Source organism: Heterodontus francisci, chromosome 31 (assembly GCF_036365525.1).
Source record: "Heterodontus francisci isolate sHetFra1 chromosome 31, sHetFra1.hap1, whole genome shotgun sequence".
NCBI lineage: Eukaryota > Metazoa > Chordata > Chondrichthyes > Heterodontiformes > Heterodontidae > Heterodontus > Heterodontus francisci.
This window is the reverse complement of record NC_090401.1, coordinates 38,213,969-38,239,699: the sequence shown is the minus strand read 5'-3', so window position 1 is coordinate 38,239,699 and position 25,731 is coordinate 38,213,969. Positions and strand designations below refer to the sequence as shown.

General features: G+C 45.2%; 1 protein-coding gene across 1 annotated transcript in view; it reads left to right on the top strand.

Annotated features, from left to right (window-relative positions):
- Window positions 1-9,380, top strand: part of LOC137347162 (keratinocyte-associated protein 3-like) — a 47,635-nt gene extending 38,255 nt beyond the window's left edge. Inside the window, exons 5-6 of the mRNA XM_068011330.1 lie at window positions 4,519-4,653; window positions 7,778-9,380. Coding sequence (XP_067867431.1) covers window positions 4,519-4,653; window positions 7,778-7,864 — 222 coding nt within the window. The 3' untranslated portion in view covers window positions 7,865-9,380. The remainder of the gene's footprint in view (window positions 1-4,518; window positions 4,654-7,777) is intronic.
- The last annotated feature ends 16,351 nt before the right edge of the window (window positions 9,381-25,731 follow it).

Genomic DNA, 25,731 nt, shown 5'->3' with positions numbered 1-25,731 from the left:
TCTTGAAAACATACAATGTTTTGGCCTCAACTGCTTTCTGTGGTAGCGAATTCCACAGGTTCACCACTCTCTGGGTGAAGAAATTTCTCCTCATCTCAGTCCTGAAAGGTTTACCCCACATCCTTAGACTATGACCCCTGGTTCGGGACTCCCCCACCATCGGGAACATCCTTCCTTCATCTACCCTGTCAAATCCTGTTAGAATTTTCTGGGTTTCTATGAGATCCCCCCTCACTCTTCTGAACTCCAGCGAATATAATCCTAACCGACTCAATCTCTCCTCATACGTCAGTCCCACCATCCCAGGAATCAGTCTGGTAAACCTTCGCTGCACTCCCTCTATAGCAAAAACATCCTTCCTCAGATAAGGAGACCAAAACTGCACACAATATTCCAGGTATGACCTCACCAAGGCCCTGTATAATTGCAGCAAGACATCCCTGCTCCTGTACTCGAATCCTCTTGCTATGAAGGCCAACATACCATTTGCCTTTTTTACCGCCTGTTGGACCTGTATGCTTACCTTCAGTGACTGGTGTACGAGACCACCCAGGTCTCGCTGCATATTCCCCTCTCTCAGTTTATAGCCGTTCAGAAAATAATCTGCCTTCCTGTTTTTGCTACCAAAGTGGATAACCTCACATTTATCCACATTATACTGCATTTGCCATGCATTTGCCCACTCACTCAACTTGTCAAAATCACCCTGAAGACTCTGCATCCTCCTCACAACTCACCCTCCCACCCAATTTTGTGTCATCTGTAAATTTGGAGATATTACATTTAGTTCCCTCATCTAAATCATTAATATATATTGTGAATAGCTGGGGTCCTAGCACCGATCCCAGCGGTACCCCACTATTCACTGCCTGCCATTCGGAAAAAGACCCATTTATCCCTACTCTTTGTTTCCTGTCCGCCAACCAATTTTCTACCCATCGCAATACACTACCCCCAATCCCATGCGCTTTAATTTTACATGCTAACCTCTTATGTGGGACTTTGTCGAAAGCCTTCTGAAAGTCCAAATAAACCACATTCTCTGGCTCCCCCTCATCAACTCTACTAGTCACATCCTCGAGGAATTCTCGTAGATTTGTCAAGCATGATTTCCCTTTTGTAAATCCATGCTGACTCTGTCCGATTCTACCACTGTTCTCCCAGTGCTCTGCTATAAAATCTTTGATAGTGGACTCTAGAATTTTCCCCACTGCCAACATCAGGCTGACTGGTCTATAATTCCCTGCTTTCTTTCTACCTCCCTTTTTAAATAGTGGGGTTAAATTAGCTACCCTCCAATCAGTAGAAACTGTTCCAGAGTCTGTAGAATCTTGGAAGATGACCACCAATGCATCCACTATTTCTAGGGCCACTTCCTTAAGTACTCTGGGATGCAGACCATTTCAGTTAAAAATGTCTGAAATAGAGGACCCAACAATATGCTAAATAGGTGTCAGCTGTTGCTCAGTTGGTAGCACTCTTGCCTCTGAGTCACAAGCTGACAAAGGCTGTCAGGTCCTTCGAGACAATTAAAACTCCCAGAAGCGACGGCTTACCAATTGAGTTGTATTCGCCTCTGTGGGACCTGCTGGAAGTGTACGAGAGTATGCTTCTGGCCAGCAGAATGTCAGAATACATGAGGAAAGGCATCATCATCCTCATCTACAGGCGGAATGGGGAGAGGTCGGAAATCAGAAATTGATGGCCCATTTCACTGCTTAATGTAGACTACAAGATTCTGTCCAAAGTCATCGCCAGTCAGGTTAAGTCTGCTCTGGAGTTGGTGATTCACCCTGACCAGACTTGTACTGTATCCAGCAGGAAGATCTCTGATAGTCTCGTGCTACACAGGGATACAATCGCCTATGTACAGGACAGGGGGGTGGACACTTGCCTCATCAGCTTGGAGCAAGAGAAGGTTTTTGACAGGATATTGCACACATACATGATGGACGTGCTCTCCAAAATGGGATTTTTATGAATAAAATATATTTTTGGGAAAAAAAGTCACAAGGGCCTGAGTTGAAGTCCCACGCCAAGACTTGAGCACAAAAATGAAGGCTGATGCTCCAGTACAGTACTGAGGGAGTGCTACACAGTTGGAGGTATCCTGCCCAGTATTTATCCCTCAATGAACATCACAAAAACAGATTATCTGGTCATTATCACAATGCTGTGTGTCTACTGGCTGCTGCATTTCCTGCATTACAACAATGACTACGCTTCAAAAAGTACTTCCTTGGCTGTAAAACACTTCGAGACATTTGGTGGTTGTGAAAGGTGCTATGTAAATGCGAGTCTTTTTCAACCTTGTTGCTCAACTCTGACATCAGCACCTCCTTTTTTGTCTTGGTTTTTCCCTTCTGCCATGTAGTATTTCCTTTTTCCATATTTTCTCCTTCCCCCTCCATTTTCTACAGGTTGAAAATGCCCGATTCTGGGCACGAATGGTTTTGATGTAGGTCGCAAAAGCAGCAATTCTTTATGTGAGAACTTGAATGGTGAGTTTCAATAGGCTGTTTAATTTCAGACACAACAACAACTTGCATTTGTATTGCAATTATTTAATGTAGCAAAATGACCCAAGGCACTTCACAGGAGTTTCTATGGTGTGGAGTTGTCTACAGTGGCACCACTATTCCCAGCCAGAATGGAGCTGATTGGATAACTCCCCCGTCAATCATACCTGAAGCAGTATTCCTGCTAATGTGCACAGCAGCCTGGGAGGTACCATGCAGGATTTGTTCCGTTCCCAGTACCAAGCATGTACAACCCTGCATAATTTTAAAGGGACCGCACATGAAAAAACTGGCTGTTTACAACAACTAAATTTTAAAGGGAACATTGACCTGGAGACCACATTTCTGTAAGTGACTGGGATTGATTTACACACACAATTTGTTATATGCAACTATCCTCCACTGACTGCAATTTAGTGGAGAATTCACCCGGATTATATTGGGTACAGTCGTTTCTGTTCCTAATTTGTAGAGACTCTTTTTAAATAGAGCCTGTAGACTACTTGCTGTAGTGTGCTGTTTAAGTAGACTCTCCTGAGTAAATAGACTTTGTTTAATGTAAAATAGACTGCTTGTGGTAAGTCCCATCCTGCTTCCAACCCATAGGCTGACACAGTGTTGTCAGTAGACACACAGGTGGTGTGGTGCTGAGACATACCGAGCAAAGAGCCTCTGGTTAGCTGATCTTTGCTGGATGGTTCTGCACTCTGATTTGCCTCAGTGTTCCATACTAGCGAAGAAGCAAAACTAGCCAGGATTCCTGCTCCTGATTCATGTCCATTGACACAATTATGTCTTCAGTGGTCTAAGCCCTAACATCTGAGTTTCCCTCCCTAAACCTCTCTGCCTCCCTACTCCTTTTAAGACACTGCTTAAAATCTACCATTTTGACCAAAATTTTGGCTGTACATCCTAACATCTCCTTATGTGAGTTGCTGTCATAGTTTTGTCTCATAGCTTAGACTTACACTGACCTCAACAAGGAAGCATGGAGCAGGATTTTGGAATTTGAGTCAGGATACCAATGTCGAGGTCAAATGGGGGTCCCAACCATGCACTGTGTCGGGAGCAATCACCCAGCAGTGATTTTCCCTGAATTGGCCACCCAATAAAAAACAGCAGGTGCACTCTCAAAGCTGGAGGCAAAATAAGAGGTCCTCCAGCACAAAGGAAGCTGCAGCCTGCCATTGCAGTTAAGAGAAAGAGAGGGCGCCTCCATCTTGAGGCACTCTCTCAGCAACTTTTAAACTATTGAATTAAAAAAACGTTCTCAGTTGCCATGCCATCATTGTGGAGAAGAAACCTCTCGGGCTGGTCTGCGGCCGCTGCTCTAACCAGGTTGCCGGGGAGTGGGGGGGGGAGGCCTCAAAACCTGCCTGGAGCACAGGCCCCACACCCCAGTCTGCCGCCGAGATGCTGCCTCCAGGCTGTTGGCCTGTTCTTGAGGTGGTTGGGGGGGGTCCCCCACAAGTTGACTGAAATATTCCAGCCTACCTCTGATAATTGGCTTTAATTAGCCTTTAACTCACCTTAATTGGTTGTCTCTCACTTGGGAGTGGGTAGCCCTTCTGCCCTCAATCCCACCTCCGGGAAAATGGCTCAGGGGCAGGCTGGTGACGGCAAACTGGCATGAAGGCCAAAAGCACAAAATTAAGTGCCTGCCCGCTTCCATTCTCACCCCCATATCGGGCACAAATTCAGCCCAAGGTATTCCTATCCTGTGGCGGGAGGTGGGTGGGCAAAAATGATCACCTAGCTCATTTATGTTTCAATCTTTCCTTCTGTTGTACACGAAGAAAGACACATGTTGGCGTGGTCTCAAGAGGAACGATAAAATAGGAAGCAAAGAGGGAAAAACAAGCCTAATACCATTCACACAGTCAATCTTAATTCACACAGCTGCATCCTCTAAACATCTTATTTTGCAGCTGTGGTTCAGCTGAGGTATTAACCTTTGTTACATCGGAGACAACATTTAATCTAATACTTTGTCTCCTAGGATACCACACTTGCGATGTGGATTCCATGTCTGGTACTGTCTTGTGTGGAGGCTTTTCTGTCTGTTAGATGCTTTTTTGTCTCGATGAACCTATTGGGAGGCAAGAAGCAGCGGCGTAAATACGACAGGAAACAGGTAGGAGAACAAAACAGTAAGATCTGAAAAGTCTCACTCATTTGGAGTGAGCCTCACTTGATTTGAAAAACAGCTGTGTACATTTAAATGCTTATCTCGATTGTTGTGAATCAAAAATCCTACTTCTGTCATTTCCCCGATTTTGAGAGTTCTGTGGTTATTAAAGGCTTATCACTTCTTAACATAGTAAACTTTTTTTTTATTTAGTGTAGGACTAAATGTTTTATTTTGGCTAGATCACCACCATCTAGGAGGAGAATTAATATAGAGTTGTTTAGTGTTAAATTCAATTAATTATTCAAAATAAACGGAATAGCACTGTCCTCCACTTCGAGATGGGTGTACTCGCTTTGCGTCCGACCTTTTCCTCACATGTCCTACTTGCAGTTCTATTGTTATCGTCAACCCAGATAAAACGCCTTCTATATAAAGAGTTCTAAAGATAGCCAACATAGAGTGGATAAAGAAATCTGCAGTTAAATAAGACCAAAAAAATTAATGTAATAAACATTCATGAACACAAATAAAAATCTAAGCTATATGTGCAACTGCAGATCCTGTGGGGAAGGATACGCCTACCAATTTATCTTGTTTGAGCTCCTCTGCTACCTGTAATGGAGCCGTACCTTGGTGCAGTGATAACAACAGTTAAGGCTGTCCCAAATACAACAATAACTTGCATTTATATACTGCCTCTCATGTAGTAAGACACCCCAAGCCATGTTCCCATTTAGCTGTGTGGGTGCACAACCATGCAGCAGCCTCGAAGCTACCGCGCAGGCCTTGTTCTGTGATAAATAATGCATGTGTAAAAGGATCAAGCACTGAAACAAACTGGCTGCTCACAACAACTAGATTTTAAAGGGGACATTGGCCCCAAGGCTCCTAAATGACCTTCAGTAAGTGGACACTCCAAGCTTAAATATATCCATGCTGTAAATACCAAATTGCCCTGATTTATTAACCCTACTTGTAACTATTTCATAGTATATGCTTGCTATTGCAATATTTTCTTTGCTGAAATACTCTATTTTGCAGAGTCGAATATGGTACGAAGCCATATTTTTTGGGGAGAATTTTCTGAGTAAGCCTTAGGGACCCATGCCCATCACCAGGGCATATCCAGAAATTGCAGGACTGCTCCCTGATATTTCTCATCTGTTGGAATGTCTGCAATTTGGTGGGACCTCATGTGACAATGATGGATTAGAATCACCTTGCCTCAGTAATATGACTGGTGCCCCAGTCCAAAGTTTGGGTCCAGGCCCTACTCCAGCACTTGGACACACAGTTTAAGCTGACATTCCAATGTAACACTGAGGAAGCTCTACATCATTTGAGGTAGCACCATTCAGATGAGATCTCTGCCTGCTCTTGTGATTATGGTGGGCACTTTTCAAAGAGGAGCAATTTGATACTATAATTCCACCTTTCAAGCAAAACATGGGCCAAAATGTTATGCCTCCCCAACGATCGGGATGGTGGTGGGGTGGGGTGGCGTAAAGTGGAGCGGGAGGAGGCTTTCCTGACCTGCTCCAGCCTCCGTCGCCCTTTATATAGGGCGGGGGCGAGAAACTGCCTCCCCGCCCCAGGCCATCAAGACCCTTAAGTGGCCACTTAATGAGCCTGGGAAAACCAAGTGGCTGCTGATCGTCTGGGGGTGGAGGGGGGTGGGGGCCTGCTCATCGGGTACAGGGTGCCCGATGGAGGGCCACCCCATACCCCAACCACCCCCCGCACTCAACACCCCCCCTTCCCCCCAACTGACCACTCTTGCCTCGCTGGGGCCTGACCGATTACCCCTGGCAAGGCAATCAAAACTTACCTTAACTCTCGGCTCCATGTCTTCCTCTGCGGTCGGCTGGGCTGCAGTCCCAGCAGTGGCCACCGCTCCCAGTGGCGCTGCTGGACTAAGAGTTGCCAGCCCGCTGATTGGCCGGCAGCTCAATGATGCGGGACTTCCTCCCTCAAGTGGGTGGAAGTCCCGCCTCGGAACAATTAAAGCCTGGGGACCCATAAAATATGGAACGGATCCCCAGGCGAGGCGGAAGCAGGTTTGCCACTGACTTTTCAGTCGATGGCCAGCTCCCGTCTGCCCAACGAAAAATCCCGGCTATAATTTCTCCTGGAGGTATTTGAACTATGAAAATTAGAACAGTTGTAAAGACTTCAGTAGAATTTAAGAGATTCTCTTATTTGGGAACATAACCTTAGATGCATCATGTTAATGTGTGAATTGAAATCTTTTACAACATGCACTTATAATGGTTCCAATTGGCAGTGCAATCTACAGTTCTAAGATAAAACTATCACTGCAGTTCCTGTCCTGGAGCCTTGGAAAGTAACAGAGTGATTTCCTGGATTGAGGGTATTCTGGTTTAACTGTTCTTTAATAAATATTTTATTGTTTTTAAACAGCTGCACGAGGGATGGGAGCAAATTTATATCAAAACAAAACCTTAAAATCTACCTTTTCCTCATATATGTCCTGGTGAATTGGATGAGCTTGTTTGAAAAAAACCACAAGGTTATAAATCACATGGTAACCAAGAGACCACAACATATAAACAAGCTAAAAGGAGTTTTCAAAAACAGAATATAATTAGACACCAAACGCAACACAAAGAGGCTAACTGTCCCCATGATATATCACATTCCTTTACTATAGTATCTTAAAAATGACTGTTGCTCACCATTTTATTTTCAGGCTCTGGCAATCCCACAAGTGCAGTGACAGAAATATTCAAATAAAGCCAGTTTGTTCAGTCAAATCAGGCAACATCTTAACCTCAAAAAGGGGTGTCATTAGTCTTAAAAGAAAATTAAGCTTCACGTAAGACGTGACTAAGCATGCACCAATAAGGTCCTCTGAGCAAAATAAAAGCTTAAATTACATTTTGGCATGTTATGTTTTGTATAATATAAATTAACATTAATATATAATTCAATTTTTTATAACAATAAGTAAATATCATTGAGGAAAGTGGGGAACTCTTCCAGATGTGTAATCATTCCTAGTTCTGCATCCCACCTGAATTTCTGTGATGAACTTAGCCTATGAGCTCCTTGCAGGATACTTTTCATGAACCACTACTTACTGACTTGTCTTTCTGGTGTCTGACAGGTCAGACAAAAAGCTTTAGAAGAAATTCAGGAAATGGAGGAAGACAATGAACTTCTGGAAGAAACTACAGTGAGGTTCTGGGTGTGACTACAATCTACCACACTGACTTACAAGCAGCTGTGAAAGATAAAGCACACATTCCTGAAATATAGGTCAAGCACAGGACAGCTGAGACTTTCAGGCACTAATATATTCTTGAATGGAGCCATAATTCGTTCTACGCGTGCTTCAACAAACACAGTATCATCACACCATTGCAAAGATTTCACAGGAATGTTGTCAGATATTTTTCGGTCTCATTATTAGTTCTCCTGTACTATATTCAGTTTTAATCTATACACTGTTTTTCCATGAAATATTATACATTTCTACGCAGCAAGTCATGATGATCTGGAATGCACTGCCTGAAAGGGTGGTGGAAGCAGATTCAATAGTAACTTTCAAAAGAGATTTGGATATATACTTGAAAAAAATTACAGGGGGCTTTGGGGAAAGAGTAGGGGAGTGGGACTAACTGCATGGCTTTTTTGAAGAGCTGACACTGGCACGATGGGCTGAACAGCCTCTTCTTTTGCTATATGATTCTATTATCCAGTATATTGACTTTACAGAGCCCAACAGATTATAAAGCCAACAGGGATCATCTTTTACCACAGCAGAGTTTATAGTCAGATGCATCTGATTTGATTCCAAGCAAATACTGAGTTTTTGTGCAGTGATGCTAAGCAACTCACTATTTTGTGATACAAACAATTAAAAGGGTTAGTTACCATTCATGAAGGGACAGGACTGCACATGAGATACAAGTGATGTAATGTTCATCAATAGATTTGGTAACTAAATTACTCAAATTCTATTTTTCACTTGGGATTCTTTATTGGGTGTTTTGGTGATTGTATTCTGGTGATTCTATCTGCACATCTGTGAAAAACCACAAATCTTCACAGGCTTTACCAATGAATAAAGGTGTTAGAATGAAGATAAAACCTCTTCAAACCAATTGTTTTCTCATGGGAGAACTTCTCCTGGGATGTGCTGCTTTTAGTAATGGAGAACGTAATTTTATGAGGTGAGGTACCACAACTTTTAACAAAACACTAGCCTGAAGGTTCTAATTATGTCATCAAAGGGAAGCAGAAAAACCTCAGGATAAATACCTAATACAACCTCATCACAAAGCAAAATTACAACTATACCAAAATAAAACCAACACATGCTTCTTTACATCCCACATCACTTGCGCTAATGTTGATGATTCCACAGGAGATATGACATTTGTAATAGTTCAAGGATGAAGCAGACTTTGGGTACTAAATATACTGTTACAATCTGTGTTGAAGTGTTCAGTCTATCAAGGTTGCTATCAGAGGTTAAAGAGGATGATGTGTTTATGTGATTACAATAATGAATTTTTGAAGTATTTGTATAATTGGCCAATCATTACTTTTTGAATCCCAGAAGAAATTTAACACCCCACAGAGGTACCAATTTCGGATGTTTTTTATTCACAATATTTGGATTTTTAAAATTTCATTTGTGAGGAACATGTGATTTTGTTAATTTTTATCTGGACAAATGTAACAGTAAATGTTTCAAATCTTTAGCTTTTGTTCCTCTCTGCACTTGCTCAGATTGGACGGGATTTAATAGCCCCCCCATCTCCCACCCCCCCCCCCCCCCCCCCACCCCGGAGATGGGCTAGGGGCCCTATTAAATTGCGACAGGAAGTGGGGAGATGGGGGGAGGGCCCATCACCTTCCCGCCACAACACAATTAAGTTGAGGGCAGGAAAGGCCGAAGACGGTCTTCCCTCACAGAGGCCAATTGAGGCTCTTAATTGGCCTATTATCAGCACTTAGGGCCCTCTTCCCAATGCTGCTGGAATTAAGCCAGCAGCAGGAAGGGGGAGGGGGGGGGAATCTCCACCAAGCCGGGTGGTCGCCCAGAGAAACGAGGTGACCTTCCTGCGGGCTTGGGTAGTGGGGGACCTCCTCTGTAGAAAATCTGCGGCCCACAGAGGGCCCCCATTGGCAAACAACCCACCTCCCATAACACCCCATCCTGCACTCATCGCCTACCCTCCCCCTTCTCCCCATCATTGGGCCTGCCGGACTGGCCCTGGCAACCCGGCCTCACTTACTTCGAGTCCAGGTCTCCAGCGCTGGGCCTGCTCCCAGGCCTGGTGCAGTACGGACAGTGGCCACTGCTCCCGGTGGTGCCACCGATACTACTGAGCTGCCAGCCCTCTAATTGGGCGGCAGCACTTGGAGGTGGGATCCCTATCCTTAAAGGGACCGGGATCTTGCTCCAGGCATTTAAGTGCCTGAGCGCTGTAGAATCATGCTGGGGGTGTTCCAGAAGGCCGAGGTGAAGTTCCCACCACCTTTTCGGCCTGGCATCGGGAGACTTGCTAGCATGGCTACTTTCGGCCCACTGACGTGATATTGTGCTATGTTTGCATTTTTCAATTATTTCAAATGATTCAATGTTTTTAAAGAATTCCTGTCTTGCCTAGGCCATTAATTATACAAAATCTCCATGAAAGGGGAGGGGTGGAGGGGAAGAGCTTACCAGAAGCATTGCCTGAGATGGGTGAAAGGTACATCCGTTCGAGGCGGTCACAAAACAAACTCCATAGAGCACAGTGTTTCCATAGAACTATTTTCAGTACTTTTTGATATTTCCGTGCTGTTGCTCCATAGATGGCTCAGCAAGTTCATCCAGTGAGTAATTGATCTATGTAGACCAGGAAGTCCTAAGTTTGATCCTTTGTTGGTGCTGAGTTATCTCAAAGCAGCCTGGGTGGCAATAAGGCTGCTGCAATTGACTTGGTGCCCCTCAATTAAGGAGGGAAAAATCAGCCAAGGCTCCAACTCCTGATTACATCCAGCCAGCCCCTGCAGGAATTGCATGAGTGTGGTCATTGACCAGATCAGATATGATTACAGGTCCCCACCTCCTGTGGTCAAATAGCCTGCCAACCACTCCCCAACAAGGCTCATTTATGACTCATGACCACATTGGCAAAGCATTGGAGGGTGACCAGTGACTGTGAAACCATACCCCAACAAGAGGGAAGAAAATTAAAAGGAATGTAATTAATGCAGCAGCAGAAAAGGGGGAAAATGGGTACCAGGACAGAAGTGGTAAGGAGCAAAGGTGAATGTATTAATGATACAAAATGGGGAAATCAGTAACCTGTATGTCTGACCTAAAAACATGTCTTTCTATTCTTTGTAAATCACTACTTGGCATTTATCATCAGATACAGTAAGCTGCCTTCAACTTTAATTTTTTTTATAAGTAAGTTCATGAAAATGACAGTCCTAGCTCCTCTGATGGCACAGTGGATAAATCATCTACTTGACATGACAATTGTTTTTCACATCTTTGCATTCTTCCCTTGGAGAACAGTGCGAAGTAGTGGAAGGATTCGTAGGCTGATTAATATCTGACAGACCGCAGTGTGAATGCTGTTTCCCTGACCATTTTTATAGAAGCCAATAAGGTGGTTAGTTCTAAGGTGGGTTTCGTGGACACCCACGTGCCACATGGTTGGTGGGGGGGTCAGGAGGATTGCGGGTGGAAGTGTGGGGAAGAGCGCCCACACTCACCGGACATCCCACTGGATGTCAACCCTCAATACAGAGGCAGAAGGTGTCCGCTCTGGAGTGTCGTTCCAACCCAGTACCTTCTGACTTAAAGACAGGAATGCTGCCATTAAGCCAATTACAATGAAATCCAATGGAAATAAAAAGCAAGATCAATCACACTTTGTGCTTTTGTTTGAGAAGTCTGAGATTTCAGTTGTTAAAAGGCTGATGTTGTGGATGTTATTTACAATCACTAAATTTGTACAAGTAATGTGCAGGAACCAGGGGGTTTTAGGCAGCAAATTGGACATAATTCACCACTTGAGTGCCAACACACGATTTCGTGCTTTTGTAAGCGCTGTAATCTAAGCAACCCGACTAAATACAAGATTAAATTACTCAAATAAATCAGTTTAATAGGCAAAAATAAATCACTTGGGCCTTGAAAACAAGTCTTTACTACCTCTGCTGAGGAAAAAGGCAGGAAACGCCTTTAAGCAAGAATCACATTTCAGTGTGATCAGCTGATCATTGGTATTTTAAAAAAGAGCCAAGTATGGGCTCTACCCTCATAAAAATTGGTCTAAGCATTCTTTATTACCAAATACACAAACTTCAGTATGAACATTCCTGATAAATTGCTGGTCAAAAAATGTTGCAAGATAAAATTCATTTAAATGAGTTCGTTCCATAGAAAGGAGAATTTTATACAAAACATTAGCCAGTCAATTCCAATGTCACACAGTTCAGATTCAACCCCGTAAAAATGAATTAAGAAATAGCCCAAAAGCTACACATCCTTATTGGAAGAAAGCCATATGGAGAATCCATGGGCCAGATTTTAACTTTATTATGTACTGGGAGTGGCTGGGGTGAGTGGGTCCGGGAGCGCGAGAAACTCAGAATTAAGTGCAATGCATCTGTCGGTAGATTTTTAAGACAGCCATTGAATCACCACAACATTTCTGGGTTTCCTCAGGAATTAGCATGAGTGGGCATGATGACCACCCATAAGGGTCAATTTCAACTGCAGTATTTAAAGGGACAATCCAAATATATAATTTAATGGATTTTGGAGTTGAGAGTATAACAGAAGAAATTGACAGAAAGAAGTCCAGACGTGTGAAAGCTGTGTCTCGTTTTACTGACACCTTCCTAGATGTGCTGCGGGGGGTTGTAAGGGCCTGCAGGGAAATACTGTTCCAGACTGACAGGAGGAAGAAGCCTGCAAGTGAAACAAAAAAGGCATGGCTGGAGGTTGCCCATAAGGTCAGCAGCAGAAGTGTGGTGACACGCTTATGGATTCGATGCTGAAAGCGGTTTAATGACCTGCAAAAAAACCTGAAATGCCAAAGGAGGATTTTTTAATTCATCAATTGGAAACGAACATCAAACTTAAAAAAGGAAAGCTGTAATATTACATTCAACTTTTACAAAGACTTTGCCACAGCTAAAAATGGCCACCACCATTTGCATTTGAACACCTTTCACATTCCAAGGCATCAAAGGGAGACACATATCTGATTAGCCTTTACCCAACAAAATGGCTTGCCCTTTTGATTGAACTACCTGAGGTTGCTTTCAATTAGCAAGACATTCAAAGCCATCTTGATTCATTCATGAGTGTTTACCCCCTGGAGGGACGTCTTCAATGACAATACCCCCTGAAAAAGGTATTAGGTTTTAGACTTTGGACCTCATGAAAAACAAAGGGGATTGAGAGAACCATGTGACAGTCCCTCACCAGGCTGTGTAAAACTTGGAGTTTTGTTACACACAGGAGACAAGCCAGAGACTCAATCTGTGCAGAAGCCAAAAGGAGTCTCTCTCTCCCTCTCCAGAAGACCTCATGCGGGGCATTCAAAGCCTAGTTGCAGGCTGCTAGATAAAAGACAAAGATTCAGGGAAGGACACCCTCTGCTGAACTGTCTCCAAGAACAACTATCAACCCAGAACTTCAGGATCACAACTTCAGCTGGAAGATAACGGAATCACCCAACCCCACAGACCGTGTATTAATTTTTACTTGTTCTTGACTCTAATCCAAACCAAACTATTTCTTATCACTCTTATTTGTCTGTATGGTTCTAATGTGCATGTGTGAGTGAAAGTGTAGCTTAATTTTATTATTTTATCGAGATTAGACTTTTGGTTAAGTACAATAAACTCACCTCTTTCTTGTTTAAACTCAAGAAAACCTGTCTGATTGGTTCTTTTATGATCACAACAAAGGAAAAAGGTAAAACACTCACTGAGGTGGTAAGCACAACCACTGTTTTAAAAGAGAATAAACATTGTTGTGGTCAAACAAGGAGGAGGGCAAGAGGGGAGACTGGTGACCCCTCCTCACCTGATCGTAACAGACCCAAGCAGGGCAGGAATGTGGTTACATTGGCATCTACATCTTGATGTGCACATCACCTCAACCTCTCACCCTGCCTTCTCAAGCCTACTCCAGCACATCACTCCTAACACCTACTTACCTTGCAGGTACACCCATCCCTCTCCATCTATGCACTTGTTCAGATCTTGCAACTGACAACTGCAGAGGAGGCGGTGCTGGACATTAGTGAAGTCTCAGCATGCCTGGCATTGGGAATGGGAGATGAGGCCCTCCCAGCTACCTGGTAACAGAATTAAATATCAGACACCACATGGCATACAACACTCACTCACGTTGATCTGATGTCAGCAGCGAGTGAAATATGATCATGTGCATAATGATCACTTAGAACATTCTTACCTTGACAGTTCTGATTCATGTCTTCAATCTCCCACTTCAAGCGTCCTGTAGAAGGACAATGATGACTCCTCAGATGAGGTCACACAATCTGAGGGTGCACAGTCACGGGACTGATACAGACCAGGCCCAACTAAGGGCGACTTTCACGGGCAGTTGGCATTTTGCCACTGATGATGCGCCCCCCACCCCTACCGCATGGGGAGGCCATCATCCGTATAGAGGCGGCCTTCCAGCAGCTTCCTGGGGGCTCCACAGGCTGTCGGCAGCAAATGACGCCCCCACTGGAGGGGTTTCCCCTCTGTTCTCTGGATCCTGCCTGCTTGGCATTCCACGGGCATTGCAAAATGGAGGCGCCTTCACATTCTCCTCGCTGCCTCAGCAGTGGACGCTGCCAAGGCTCCAGGGCTGCTGGCCCTCTGATTGGGTCAGCACCATGGAAGGTATGCCTGCCATCCTTAATTGGCCATCTCCCCCGCCTGCCATCTCTTAATTGCCTCCTCTTGACAGTATCGCAGGGGAAGTCCCGTCTCCCGCCGGAGCGTGCCGGCCACTCGCTAACCACCCCAACAACTGGATTTCCATTGCTTTGGCCAAATCTCACCCATGCCTTTTTCCAGCAGGGTGCAAATGTCGGCCAGCAGCTGGTGTAACACCGAGTCTCCTGAAACACTGGTGTTCTGACAGGTTAAACAAGTCTATGCTTTGACTGCAGAGCCTGGGCTGAATTTTATCAGCCTTCTAGAAACGGGCAGTGTAGCATGGCAACCCATAAAATAATGAGGGAAGACAGTGGAGGTGGAGTGCCCTTCGCCTTCCCAATGCCGTTCAATTTTATCAGGGACGGGGAAGGCTGAGAATGGCTTTCCCACCCATAGGCCAATTGAGGCCCTTTAATGGCCACTTAAGGGCTTCTTCCCATAGGTGTGCTGCTGCCATGTGGGGAGGCCGCTCAGTAACAGCAGGCAGCATCCCTGGGGGCTGGGGGTCCTCCAGCTTGGGCAATTTCTGGCCCAGGGAGGGCTCCCGGCAAAACCCACCTGCCTGCCCTTAGCAAACTGGCCCCCCATTCCCCCTCCCTTCCCCAAACAGGGCCTGCCTGACTGGCTCCAGTGAGCCCACCCCCACTTACCTGCACTCTGCACCTCCAGCACTGCTCCTGGTCCCAGGTCTCCTGCAGTATGAGCACTGGCCACCGCACCCAGTGGCGCTGCTGAGACTGCTGAGCTGCCAGCCCTCTGATTGGCCAGCAGCTTTTGGAGATGGAACCCCTGTTCTTAAAGGGACAGGGACACCGCATGGGCAGTTAACTGCCTAAGTGCCGTTAAATGCAGCTGGAGTCCCGCAGAACAGCCAAGGCGGGGTTCCCCACAGCTTTCTAGCCCGGCGTTAGGGCCCCCGCAGCCTTCATAAAGTCCAGCTCCCTGAGTGCCAGGTATGGCCTCCTGCTGATCTCCTCCCTCCTGTGGAGCAGCAGGTCTGTGAGCAGTTGCTCGAGCCTCTGCTTCTGTTGCAGGTCACCTTGGTCCTCACCCGACGCCCAAAGTATCACAGCAAAAACAGATCGAATGTCCAAACCTTCAAATTTGTGTAAGTAAAACTAACCTCCAAAGTTGTAAAAATAAGCTGCAAAGTTGGTAAAATAACCTTTCAGCAAAAGCACTGTGAACAAAGCCTTTCACAGAGGCAGGAATGAAAGCAGCTGGGAGGTGTCAGTACTTATTGGCGTATTCCCCCATCATATCTTCAGCGCCCTCAATTGCCGCTGTGTTCTCACTTTGCTTTCACTGGCGAGTTCCAGGAAGCCTGGCAAAACTGCGGACCCGCAAAATTGCAAATCGCCATAACTGAGTAATTAACATATTGAAATTGCCTCACCTGAAGGGACTGCACGTGCATAACCTAATGCCCTGCATTTGTATGCAGAAGTCAGTGGGTTGGAGCTGGCTTCTCAATGTGCTTGCATTTTTCCAGGACTTAACCCCCAAACTACACTCAAACCTACATGCTCAGTCACATTAAAATTCCCTCCATATAGCAGACAGAAAGTGGGTGTAGGTGATTGTCTTCTGTTTGATACTAAGGCATCAGCCTCCCTAGAATTGGGGATGTAACAGTGAATACGCCAAATGCAAACGCTTGAAAAATTGGGAATTTTTTTTCAATGTATAACATGCAGTAATCAATAGAACTTACTTCATCGTTTAAATTCAGAAATCTAGATGAAGGGCCAAAACCAATAGTGCTGGACATCAAGGTTGTCAAAAAAGAGTAAAAGCGGAGGCACGTCAATTAATTGTTAGTTGAGGTCAAGCTTGGGTTTTAAAACCCTGTACTTTATTGGAGGAAATTACTCCCATAGTTTTGAAGCCAAGGGTAAGAATAACAACAACTTATATTTTATATAGCACCTTTAACATAATGAAACGTCCCAAGGTGCTTGAAAGGAGCATGATAAAATAAAGTATGACATTGAACCACGAAAGGAGATATTAGGTCAGATGACCAAAAGCTTGGTCAAAGAAATAGGTTTTAAGCAGTATATTAAAAGGAGGGAAGCAAGGTGGAGAGGTTTAGGGAGGGTATTCCAGAACTTGGGGCCGAGGCAACTGAAGGCACAGCCACCAGTGGTGGAGCAATTAAGATCAGGGATGCACAAGAGGCCAGAATTAGAAGAGTGCAGATACCTTGATGGGTTGTGGGGCTGGAGAAGATTACAGAGATTGGAAGGGGCGAGGCCATGGAGGGATTTGAAAGCAAGGATGGGAATTTTAAAACCAAGACGTTGTTTGACCAGGAAAGAATGAGTTAAAGTGAGAAACAATATGGCGAGTCTTCATTTCAACACAGTGAAAATACAGGGAGGGGAAGAGCATGTAGAACTGTGTATGATGTAAATTGGACCCTGATTGCCACTCCTGGTTGAAACTGGCTGGAGCCTGCACTGGGCAATCCCTGATCAGTTCCACAGGCGATGGGAACAAAGAAGTCCGCCAAAGATAAGTGTAAAAAGTATTTTTTTGTAGACTCCTTCAGGGCTCACAAAAATAATCTGGGCACTGCCAATCTGGGACCCCTACCAGCTGAGATTGCAACCCCCACCCCCCAACTTACCATGTTGGTGCCTGCCCAGCCTGATCTTTAGGCCTCAATCCAGTGAGTTGCATCAGGATGCCTGTTTACAACCTCTCCCCTCAGCTGGCAAATTTAAATGAGGCCTGGGCCTCAAAATCATGTGGGCCTCATCGCAGCTGGAATGGATGGTTAGCTTGCTCCACCAGCTGGTCAGTTCACTCCACAGGGCGTTCAGCTCGCTCCACCCGTCAGTCACCCAAAAGTCAATATCAACCCCCTAGTGTATAAAGTACACAATCAGAAATGTTTTTTTTTAATCATCCCTTAATGCTGGAATGAGTTTTGTACATGGATGGGAATTCTAACTTTTATAGAAATGGCAAATATACAACCAATATTGAATAAATTATCAGTGTGATTTAAGATCCAGATTTTGAATACACAGTATAATTATTTGACCATCTCAGCAGATGTTGGATGGTTAATTTAATTCGCTGGTATATTCCCCTGGATTTATCCAACTTATTTTGTGTCAGCAGCTTTCCAGTAGTAAACTATTAACCAAAGTGCTTTTGTCACTTGACTAGAGTGCCCAGGGAAATCATCACTGAGGTCCATGTTGGTTCAACAAACAGTAGAGGAATCTTGATAATTGAACCATTTCTTAAACTAAAAAAAAAAAAAATAGTGCTATGGCAGCCAAGGGAAATGACAAACCAAAGTGCCGCGCTACACTCACCAGCTGTAGGACCTTTAACCATTTCTCCACAAACAGAACACAGAAAACGAATAGGACTGATTTTGGAAAAGTGAAACAGGAATTATGGCTGTTTTAAGGAAGAGAATGATCATAAAAGTCTCATGAAATTCAATGATATAGCCCCACAGCAAATCGGAATCCTGCTATTTGTATATTCTCAACTCTACTCTTTTTGGTATGTAAATGGCTGACCCAGGCAGGAACCCAGAGGTTTTGTCACTTCTGACCAACATCAAGTCAGCTTTGGTCATGCAGCAAGTTTAGGGGAACATCTTTAAAGAAAAATGTTTGAACAAAGATTAAAAGGCTGATTTTTCTGACCCTGGGACGCAGGAAGGTAACTTTTTCTGAGCACAACAGATCATGAAAAGTGCCAGAGAACCATTTCCCAGGCTTCTGACCTTTTAACATTGTCCAGGGTTTCTGTGGATGATAATGGGGTGGGGAAGGGTTTGACATGCACCTTCATCAGGTGTAGGCCCATCCCACTGAGGCGGGAAGGGGTCCTCCATACTCCTTCCTCATTTTCCTGTTCCTTTGTTCACTGGTGGTCCAGTGCATTGCGACCCACTGGAACATGGCACAGCCCCATTCCTCCCTGGAGGATAGGGTTGTTAACACTCCTGGATTGACCTGGGATCTCCAGAAATTTTATTTTCATATTTTTAAAAAATTTATTTAGAGATACAGCACTGAAACAGGCCCTTCGGCCCACCAAGTCTGTGCCGACCAACAACCACCCATTTATACTAATCCTACATTAATCCCATATTTCCTACCACATCCCCACCATTCTCCTACCACCTACCTACACTAGGGGCAATTTACAATGGCCAATTTACCTATCAACCTGCAAGTCTTTGGCTGTGGGAGGAAACCGGAGCACCCGGCGGAAACCCACGCGGTCACAGGGAGAACTTGAAAACTCCGCACAGGCAGTACCCAGAACTGAACCCGGGTCGCTGGAGCTGTGAGGCTGCGGTGCTAACCACTGCGCCACTGTGCTGTATTATTTGAACACTTTTTTTTATTAGTTGGAGAATATTCGAAATGGGAAGAAAAGGCTGTTTGACTGGGCAGGGTCATTCGGGGCAGGAAGTCATGTGATTAAACCTTCAGGAATACATCTAACCAGAGCTGGCAATCCAACTGGAGGGTCTGCATAGCTCCAGTGGTAGACCACAGATCCTCCAAACTGCTATATACAGTCATTACTATCTGCTCCCTCCTCCACACCATTCCGTGCAGCTTAAAGAATATTGGTTAAAGAAAAAGCTTAAAGAATAAAGAAAACTGGCTCCTGAGAGAGCCCCAATTTTGGAGCACAAGTGTGCAGCTACAGGCCTGAAAGGTCTACTTTTTCTTCTTCTGCCCGACTAGGGGCTGGGCCTGTGTCAGGCAAACTCCCAGGTTGTACTCATGGCCTTTGACAGAAAATACTGGCTCTTCTTGTAATTTTACTTGTCCCTTTGGTATCTATTGTAAGATTCACAGGACTACCAGTAATATCCAAAGAAAACATGGGTTTTTATTATATTTAACTAGAATATATATATATACACACAGTTACTGCACGAGCACATCTATACACATCTTACTCTCCAACCACAACTAATTGGTCATGTGTGATGCAACATCACTTCCTCTGGTGACCTTCACTTACAGCTGTTAAGGTGGTCCTTTCTTAAGGTTGTCCCACAACACTCCTGAGCCTGGGTAGGAGCATGTGCAGCTCTTGTACTGTGATAGGGCAGATGGGCCACCGGGGAGAAGGTAGGGTGTGGTGGTGGGGGAAGTGATCCTTAAGATTTTAAGAGATCAAAGGCAGGGATTGAAGTAAGAAAACATCACAGATATTACAATGTTATAAAACTCTGACACAATCAGCTTTCGGCTTTCAATTTTGGTGATTGTGGTAAATGTTTACTCATGGTTTCATTTATTTTGCAGGCTTTGTGTATCATTGGATAAAATGTGAAAGGTCTCTGTTTGAATACACCATGTCTGGTACTGACAATATTAACAACTTCATTGATGAATCTAACTATAATCCAGTTGTCATCGAGTTATGTAGTCAACATATTTTGTGGATATATTTATCATATTGTACATAGCCAATCCTTTTTTTTTAGAGGGAGAAGGATAAAGGAGTCGAGACAAGCACATCTTTTTAACAATATTCCCTTGTCATTTAGTCTTTTGCTGCAATTGAAAATATTTGAAAGGATGGATTTGGAATAAAAATGATAAAAGGTGTAATGTATTCCTATGTTATGAACGTGCCCGATGCGTGATGATGTCATTACACATGTGATCTGGCCATCTTGGTGTCTGCCTTTCTTTACAGGTTTCTCCCAATATATAACAGGTTTTGGCGATGAAATGGGATTAATGTGCAAAAATTTCTGCAGAAAATGACAATAGAGACAGTGATGCACAAAGTAAGTTCGCTCCCAGTCACCTACGTGCTAGGATGGTGAAGGTTTTCGACCAGATTGTGTTGAGCCTCATTGGCTGGAATTTTATGCCCCCCTCCTCCACCGCCATTTTATGCGGGGCGGCGATGGCGAAAACCAGCCCGCCCGCCCCAGGCCAATCAAGGCCCTTAAGTGGCCAGTTAACAGCTACTTAAGAGCCTCCGCCCACTGTCACGGGGATTTTACCCTTGGCCGGTCGGGCGGTCCAAGCCAGAATAAAGCCGCCTGACAAAAGCAGGTGGCTTTCTGATGGGTGGGGCGCCCTCATGATCAGGCATCCTATGCCCAACAGAGGGCCGCCCCCAATGCCCCAGCTGCCCCCAAAATCCAACATGCCCTCCCCCCTCTCCAATCGACCACCCTTGCCTCGCCCGGACCCGACTGATTACCCCTGGCAAGGCAACCGAAATATTACCTTTTCCTGGAGCTGTCCTTTCTCTTGTTCTCAAAGCCGGGTTGCAGTCCCAGCAGTGGCCACCGCTCCTCTGAATATTCTGACTAACCTTCTGTATTACTGGGGGGAATTTTATGGAGGTGAACGAGGTCTCGGCCATCAGCTGGAGAGCCATGAGAGACCCGCATTACCTTCTTTGGGGAAGGCCTGTCTCAATGAGGTGCAAGTCCCGCCTCAGACCAATTAAAGGCCTGGGGACTGCAAAATGTGGATTGGATCCCCGGGCCAGGCGGAGGTGGGTTCGCCACTGACTTTTCAGTCGGTGGACAGCTCCTGTCCATCCAAGGTAAAATTTAGCCCATTGTTTCTGAAAATGTGTGGTTGCATTCAGTTAAATGGATTCTGCAGGGTCCTAGTGTCCATCGTATTGAACTAGTGACTACAATGCTTTGGTGAGTTTGTTCTGAATATTCTAACCTTTTGTATTACTGGGGGGAATTTTATGGAGATGAACGAGGTCTCGGCCATCAGCTGGAGAGCCCGCAAGAGACCCGCATTACCTCCTTTGGGGAAGGCCTGCCAAATTACATGCCAATCAGGCACTTGAGAGGCCACTAGTGGACCTTTTTTGTGATCAGGACCCTGAGGATGGGAAGTCCTGCCGGTCAAGAGCTACCAGCCAATCAGAAGCCAGCAGCCTGTATGCTTGGCAGTGCCACTGGGGAGCCGGTAGCTGCTGTCGGAACAGCACTCACCAAAGGCTCAAGATCGTGGAGTGACCCAGGCCAGAGATCAGCGATGGCAGGAGGGGTTTCGCAGAGTGGGGGGTCGGCAGCAAGGACAGGGGGATGACTCTCAGCAGGCCCCCACTTTTTGATGCCAGGTCTCTAAATCAAGCACTGAGTACCTCTGATCGGGGGATGACCCACCCCACCCCCAACCCCCGGGAGACCAAAAGCAACCCCGCAGAGGTTTGCCTGTCATGCTCCCTGTGTGGCAAAAGTGCTGCCCGCCGTTGGGTTAATACCAGCAGTGGCAGGAAGAGGCCCTTAATTGGGCATTAATTGCCCCATGAGGGCCTTAATTGGTAGAGGGGTGGGAAGGTCTTCCATGGTCCTTCCTGCCACGGACTTAATCAGGGTGGGGGCAGGAAGATGTCAGTGTCCCCATCTGCCACCATCCTGCCCAACTAAATTCCCTCCCCACCTCCAAACTCACCACAGGGGAGAGCATAAAATACCACCTACTGTTACAGCCACAGTTAAGTATGAACTGAGTACCTGTTACGTTTGAAAATGGGACAAAATTGCTGGGCCCACAGGATACATTGGAAGGCTGGGAATGTAAGATAGAGCTCGAGAACTATTCAGTTCATACACTGCAAGAATAGACATGTTCATCAGAGCTAATAATATATTTGAACTCAAAGGCGAAAGTGAAGAGAACCAGACGCAGAATGAGACAATTCTTGAGCACTAAAAAGCAATTTTGCTAATGGTGATTGCCCTAGAAACGTATGGCATGTTAACAAATCTTCTTGCTCCCAACAAGGCAAAGGATATGCCATTCAAAATAATTATCATCAAGCTGGAGGAACATTTCAATCCTAAGCCACTAGAGATAGCAGAAAGCTACAAATTTGGAACTAGTAACCAGAGAAGTAGGGAAACAATTGATGAGTACATTGTGGCAGTAAGCAATTTATCACTACATTGCATTTTTGGCAGGTTCTTAAACCGTGCGTTATGAGACAGATTCATGTGTGGATTAGTGGACAAAAGAATCCAGTCGAAGTTACTAAACACACAAATTCTTACTTTTGAGCTGGTGTGTAAGATTGCTTCTACCATGGAGATAGCATCAAAGAATGCTCAGGAATTTCAGCCCATGCAAGTGACTCGTACAGCTTCTGGCCACTGTCAGAAGGCTTCTGCCAAGTCTAAAGCTGGAAGACCTGATCAGAAGAGTGCTGGTGATAAACTTGAGTGACTTGCTATGTCTGTAATGGTAACCACACGGCTCAGGCATGTCAGTACAGAAATGCCAGATGCTTTAATTGCCAAAAGACAGGCCGTATTGCAACTGCTTGCCAGGTGAAGGCCAAAGCAGGAAAGAGAACTCTTTTGAGTAGTAATGGAAAGCAGCGGCGTAACAAGGGTGGAGTTCACAATCTTGAAGTAAATCTGGAGTTCTTAAGCGAAGAGGAGCTCGGGCTGTACAACATCTATGTCACTAGCAATCACTCAAGTTACAGAGACTTATGTACAAAGATCTTGGTAAATCAACAGGCACATCAACATGCACATCAATAGAGCTGCAGATTGCTCCATTATGAGTAGAGACATGTATGACAGCAAATTCAGCAATGTACCTCTTAACAGAGAGCACATTTCAGTTGAAAACCTACTCTAGTGAGGTTTTAAAAACGTTTTGACAAATGGAGTGCAATGTCCAATATAAGTGCAAGTTCCTCAAGTTACCCACTGTTGTAGCAAGATATGCCAACAAATCAATGTTAACGGGCAAAGACTGGTTTTGTAAGTTGAAGTTAGATTGAATGCATGTTTTCCAAGTTGAGATGACTAAGAAGCTTGATCACCAATTGAATAGTTACAGCAACATTTTTGAGGATAGGTATGAAGGTATAATCAGAGTGAAACTGTACATCCAAATCAGGCCTGATGCAAAACCAGTTTATTGCAAGGTTAGACTTATGCTCTCAAAACCTGGTTGACGAGGAACTAAATAAACCAGGGAGAAATGGTGTGCTAATGAAAACTGATCACAGTGGTTGGGCAGCCCCAATTTAGTAGTGCCCAATTCAGATGAAACTGTGTGACTTTGTGGTCCCTGCATAGTCGTAAGCATCGAGTTGGTGGATGACGAGGAGCATCCAATACCGACCTCTCGAGATTTGTATGCAGAGTTAGCAGGATCCAAACTATTCACAAAGTTTTTTTTTATTCATTCAGGGATGTGAGCATAGCTGGCTAGGCCAGCATTTATTGCCCATCCCTAATTGCCCTTGAGAAGGTGGTGGTGAGCTGCCTTCTTGAACTGCTGCAGTCCATGTGGGGTAGGTATACCCACAGTGCTGTCAGGAAGGGAGTTGCAGGATTTTGATCCAGCGACAGTGAAGGAACGGCGATATAGTTCCAAGTCAGGATGGTGTGTGACTTGAAGGGGAACTTGCAGGTGGTGGTGTTCCCATACATTTGCTGCCCTTGTCCTTCTAGTTGGTAGAGGTTGCGGGTTTGGAAAGTGCTGTCTAAGGAGCCTTGGTGCGTTGCTGCAGTGCATCTTGTAGATGGTACACACTGCTGCCACTGTGCGTCAGTGGTGGAGGGAGTGAATATTTGTAGATGGGGTGCCAAACAAGCGGGCTGCTTTGTTCTGGATGGTGTCGAGCTTCTTGAGTGTTGTTGGAGCTGCACCCATCCAGGCAAGTGGAGAGTATTCCATCACACTCCTGACTTGTGCCTTGTAGATGGTGGACAGGCTTTGGGGAGTCAGGAGATGAGTTACTCGCCTCAAGATGCCTAGCCTTTGACCTGCTCTTGTAGCCACAGTATTTATATGGCTACTCCAGTTCAGTTTCTGGTCAATGGTATCCCCTAGGATGTTGATAGTGGGGGATTCAGCGATGGTAATGCCGTTGAATGTCAAGGGGAGATCGTAAGATTCTGTCTTGTTGGAGATGGTCATTGCCTGGCATTTGTGTGGCGCGAATGTTACTTGCCACTTATCAGCCCAAGCCTAGATATTGTCCACGTCTTGCTGCATTTCTACATGGACTGCTTCAGTATCTGAGGAGTCACGAATGGTGCTGAACATTGTGCAATCATCAGCCAACATCCCCACTTCTGACCTTATGATTGAAGGTAGATCATTGATGAAGCAGCTGAAGATGGTTGGGCCCCGGACACTACCCTGAGGAACTCCTGCAGCAATGTCCTGGAGCTCAGATGATTGACCTCCAACAACCACAACCATCTTCCTTTGCGCTAGGTATGACTCCAGCCAGTGGAGGGTTTTCCCCCTGATTCCCATTGACTTCAGTTTTGCTAGGGCTCCTTGATGCCATACTCGGTCAAATGCTGCCTTGATGTCAACGGCAGTCACTCTCACCTCACCTCTGGAGTTCAGCTATTTTGTCCATGTTTGAACCAAGGCTGTAATGAGGTCAGGAGCTGAGTGGCCCTGGTGGAACCCAAACTGAGCGTCACTGAGCAGATTATTGCTAAGCAAGTGCCGCTTGATGACACTGTTGATGACAACTTCCATCACTTTACTGATGATTGAGAGTAGGCTGATGGGGCGGTAATTGGCCGGGTTGGATTTGTCCTGCTTTTTGTGTAGAGGACATACCTGGGCAATTTTCCACATTGCAGGGTAGATGCCAGTGTTGTAGCTGTACTGAAAAAGCTTGGCTAGGCGCGTGGCAAGTTCTGGAGCACAGGTCTTCAGTACTATTGCTGGGATATTGTCAGGGCCCATAGCTTTTGCAGTTGGATTTGTCCCATGCTAATGCACAGCTCAATGTGGATCGAGAGAGTCAGCAGTATCTCATGATAAACACACACAGGGGGTTATACTCCTACATGTAGCTGCCCCATGATGTGAAGTCTTCTCCAAAAATCTGCCAAGCTACAATGGATAAGATTTTGCAAGGAGTGCTGCATTACTTGTGTAATCAGGATGGTGTGTTGATCGAGACTGCAACATAGGAAGAGAATCTTCAAGTGTTGGACGAAAGGCTCAATGATCACAATGTGAAGTTGAAAAGGAGCAACCACAGTGGAGGGGGGGGGGAATCCTCGGTTGTGGAAAAAGGAAGACATATCAGAAGCGCTGTTATGGAAGGTAGCATCATCAGAGCAGATGCATTGGAGACGGAGAAACTGGGAGAATGGAA